We start from the raw sequence: 4,511 nt of genomic DNA on the forward strand, positions 1-4,511 counted from the left end.
CTGGCGAAACCTTTCAGAGCAGATAAATCCACAAAGGAACATTGTATTTTTATGATTTTTGGTATGTAGGTAGCGTAGACAGAGATCTACATTATTGGATGCAAATTATGCAAATGATGACTTCATTTGCATAATTAATGAGGGAATTCTGTACTTCCAGTGTTTTACATCATTGGACTTTGATACATTTAATGTTTATAATCTATGGCAGGTGGAATATCAACAGATACACATAATGCAAATACGGGCCTAATTTGCATAATAAATCTGAAAATTCTATGACTCCTTAGTGGTAGATGATGGGAATTTCATACTTGGGACATGTGTAAGTTAATCAAAAGTTAACATCATGATTCATCTATTATGTTGATGTAGAGGTTGTTTGCATAATGAAGGAAGAAATTTACATTTACATATCAAGCCCATATTTCACGGGGTATGACTCTGAGCTGTCGGAACTCTTGTTTGGTATGTATTATTTTAGACGTTACAAACTCGTTATATACGTGGAGATGGTATCAGGGGGGTGCGAGGGAAGTTCAATTCTCTTGAAGTCTCTTTCCCTGAATTGTTCGACGCCACCTTTTGACCAACCACATTGTCCATAATTCTGAAACCATGATTTCCTTGGCTCTCCCGCCCCACCACCATTTGCATGATGCAGAAGTGCAAATATAGAAGTGCCCCCGAGTCGAGCTACGGAATAAAGCTTTGCCGGGCACACTTGCTTGCTGGAGCTTGGTGACGCAGACGTATTTAGATAAAGGGGACTGAAAAACAACAACCTTCCTGACGGAGGTTTACTTTACAACTCGTGCTCGAGCTCGAGCAAAGTCCTAGCTGTCAATGAATTGAAATGACTCGATGCCAGTTTCGCTGATTTCATGAAGTTTGGCTCGACTTTGGACTGAGGAGACAATAGGGTTACGGAGTCATGTGTGTGTCTCGTGATCCCCAGGAGGCCTTCTTAGAAGCCTGGTTGACTCAGGGGAATACCCTTACGCAGGTGAATTTATAACTGCGTAGTTTGCACGGGGCGATTCCTCGACAAAGAAGACAGTCGTACAGACGAGTTTCTGGCCACTAGGAGCGATCCGACAGAACCTTTGGGTAGGTCTTGACTATCATAATATGCACATGAATGACGTCATCATGACGTCATATTAAGTTATAATGATATCAAATTTGTTGATATGAGTGGTTATTACTAGTACACCATACTCTGAAAATTTGGCGGTCATACGATATACTGTACCATTCTTGAGTTCTGGGGGGGGGGAGAATGAGCCCCCCAGTCCCAAAGATAAAAAAAAAGCCGTCTAGATAGGGTTAAAACGTAAGGTAGTACCCATTTGCGAAGCATTGACAGGATGCATGCCATAGTGATGTAATTCTAGGAAAGAAGCTTTCAGCGTATATTTTACTACTCACGGTACGGTCACAAGAGAGAACTATCACGATGCATTTCAACGTATGTCTTGTCAACAGCCTCCCCACTATTCATTTATTTATTCATCCATTTATTTGTTTGGTCATTCCGTAACAGAGTCTTATGTCCAAACCTATCTAAGCTGCCTAGTCTCTTTCATTTTTATCCTGCAAATTGCGGAGAGCTCGAGAGAGATTCGGCAGTTTAAATACATTTGGACACAAGGCCAGTAACTGTTGTGTGATATTTTTAGAGATGCGCCAGTGTAAGGGATGTAAGGACCCGGGTGAATGTGCGGTGTGCTACGCTGAAACACCCGTTGGCCAAATAGTGGGACTCCTGGTAAGTCTTCAACCGAATCCTATTTATTTCATTGACTCTTGTTTGATTTGTAACATGTTTCACTAAAGGACATTGGGGGGGGGGGTAATAGCCCTCTTATCACCATCAAATGAAAGCATACACAGACTGTTCAATTAGGTTACATTGTATGAAGTTTAGGTATAAACAGGAATTATGAAACATGATAGAATTTAGTAAAGCTGTTATAAATGTATCTTGATAATATATGGTTAAATAACAGCCTACATGTTATCAACCAGCAGCTTCTTTCGTACGCATAAGTATATCCTAATGCCTTTTTTTCAGGCAGTCAAACTCTTAATTTGTTTCATATCAGCTGTGTGAGGAATTCCTCAAAGCAAGGGCAGCAGATAGGAAGGTGATAGAAGAACTCCAGAAGAAGGTAGTGGACGAGTTGGCGAAACAGACAATGGAAGGAGTGGGACAAGAGGCTATTAAAGATGGTATTATGTAAATCTAACTTTAGTTCATACATTCATGCCACAATATGCATGTGAACATGATTCAAAACGTTAAACAAGTGACAAAATACGGTTATACCAATCAGGCAATAGTAGTAACTGTAGTTATAATACAGAGATAAAAGCCCCATTTTTCCATTTTCCATTACGGAGTGTGTCGCCGCAACATGTAATGTAAAAAGTAGTAATGAACACTTAACTACATAGATTCATGCAAATCACGATATTTGTATTTTGTTTGTTCTTGCAGTGCTCCTTGCTCTGGAGACTGCCAAATCCCCATGGATGTGGTCAGCTATTGTCACCGAGTTTGCATCGTACTACGCCTTCAAGTACATGTATGCTGGATCATCTGAGGAAGACGCCCGCCTGTATGTGGACGTTTGTACAAGATAATACTGTGGAGTATTAATGTCCAAGTGTATAAGAGAATCATCGGGAACTAATTATATAACAAAATCGAAATCCATATGCGTCTGATCTGTTTTTGTTGATGCCTCGGGAGCTATTCAAATAGTGCGGTATGTAGTTCCTTTGTAAAAATTGTAGGAATTTGCCAAGAATGTCCTGATGGATTTTGATGATATTTGATATGTATGTAGGATTTGGAAAGACGGAAATGAAGACCAATTACAGGTCTCCTGGCGACTGCCCTTTGTACTGTACCAGAATCTTTTGTCCTGGACATGCTGTGGCGTGGATTTGTGGTTGGCAGATCGATTTTAGCAGTATTTGGTATAACTATATGGTAGTTTATATGTTGTCATACCTTTCAGAATGTACATTTTACTCCATGCCACAGGTATATTGTTTTTGTTGACGTTTCATCTTCTCCTGCCATTTGCTCAAATGATTCCTATACGAAGCCTGAGGGGTGAGCCTAATAGTATAATATTATTATACTATGTGCAGTTGCAAGTCCAGGATTTCTCCAGTAAAGTTTCGATGTATATCTCTTGTGGGTATGACTACTAAGCTAACCATGGCAATCGTTTTGTTTTTATTTATTGCCGGCCTTAATTGTTCTTTTAAGCTTTTCGTCTTTCATCGGACTCATCACTTCTGTGGTCACTGGCGGTTGTGTTGCTTGGAGTACTGTGGGACTGGTTGTTGGAGGTGTTGCCTGGGTCATTGGCAATGCCATCCCCAATCCAGTCCTCTGGATAATGTAAGTTGCATGATTACCGAAGAAGGTATAAAGAAGACAGGTGTACAAGACCATCCCTATATGTGATATTTGTATGGAAAACAAATCCAAAATATATCCACAAAATTTCTGGAGCCTTGTGTCAAGACAGATATTCTGATTTAAGGAAACTGCACTGCAGATAAATAAACTCTTTGTGCCAGAGGTTGTATCATATATCTACAGACATTTTTATAAGGCATTGTCATGATGCGTGATGTCAATTATTCAGACTCAGACTAGTTGATTAATTCTGGCTCAACTGTTTATGATATTTTAGATATTAGTATTTGAGTTAGTAACTAAAATTTCCTTATTTTTTTTCTACATGTAGGGAAAAATTCAACGTGAAGATAAAAAAAGGCTGAAGACCATCTTCGACCAAGGATGCTTCGACTGAGTGATATTTGGAGTGGAGTGATGTAGCTACATTTTTGCCAATGAAGCAATTATATATGTAATTTTACATGCGTGGTATTAAAGCTTATTGCTCTGCTAATGCTCATATTGACATCTGGATAAGATTGATATTGATATGCTGATGAGCATATCTACCAAAGCACACGAACATAGAATGTGCAAGTTTGTATGGGTGATAAAATGATCTAAGTTTTAAAAAGGCACCGTTTCATTATGTTTTCCAATAATTTTCTTTTTTACCCCAACCCTGGAATCTAAAAAAAATGGCAAGTTTATTGCACATGTATTGGGGCTAAATTCAGAATTTTACCTACTGCAGAAGAGTAATAACAGTTATAAAATGCATATGTGCACGTAACAATGGATGACATGTTCACATGTATATTGTCAGTTGACTAGGAAGTAATGAAAAAAAAAACAGATGCAGAAATCGTGAAATCGTACATGCTGAATACTAAGATATAGGACGCAGCATAATTATTGGCGTTTCCCCAAGAAAATGTAGAATGAAAGGTCAATCAAATGTTACTTAGGGCTGAGAATATACAGATATTTGAATGTGTGAATGAAAGCATCTGTTCATAGTAATCGTTGTAAACACTTCAGGTCAGGTCCCGCACCTGGAAACGAGACCACATGTCCCCCCCCCCCC

The 4,511-nt window shown here is 39.0% G+C and overlaps 1 protein-coding gene across 1 annotated transcript; it reads left to right on the forward strand.

Moving 5' to 3' along the window:
* Positions 1 to 849: 849 nt before the first annotated feature.
* On the forward strand, positions 850 to 4,505 carry LOC109483111. The gene is made up of 6 exons (XM_019786103.1): positions 850 to 1,110; positions 1,683 to 1,771; positions 2,109 to 2,235; positions 2,504 to 2,624; positions 3,287 to 3,421; positions 3,774 to 4,505. Exons 2-6 carry the CDS (start codon positions 1,685 to 1,687, stop codon positions 3,805 to 3,807), a joined length of 504 nt encoding a protein of 167 aa, XP_019641662.1. The 5' UTR covers positions 850 to 1,110; positions 1,683 to 1,684; the 3' UTR covers positions 3,808 to 4,505.
* Positions 4,506 to 4,511: the final 6 nt, after the last annotated feature.

This window comes from Branchiostoma belcheri, unplaced genomic scaffold (assembly GCF_001625305.1).
Source record: "Branchiostoma belcheri isolate BF01 breed outbred unplaced genomic scaffold, Haploidv18h27 scaffold62, whole genome shotgun sequence".
Classification (NCBI taxonomy): domain Eukaryota; kingdom Metazoa; phylum Chordata; class Leptocardii; order Amphioxiformes; family Branchiostomatidae; genus Branchiostoma; species Branchiostoma belcheri.

Bases quoted from the DNA above. Each gene is read 5' to 3' on its own strand.
- LOC109483111 (XM_019786103.1), top strand. From the start codon at position 1,685: ATGCGCCAGTGTAAGGGATGTAAGGACCCGGGTGAATGTGCGGTGTGC. The intron at 2,236-2,503 runs GTATTATGTAAA...TTGTTCTTGCAG, and splicing joins ACAAGAGGCTATTAAAGATG to TGCTCCTTGCTCTGGAGACT. The intron at 3,422-3,773 runs GTAAGTTGCATG...TTCTACATGTAG, and splicing joins AATCCAGTCCTCTGGATAAT to GGAAAAATTCAACGTGAAGA.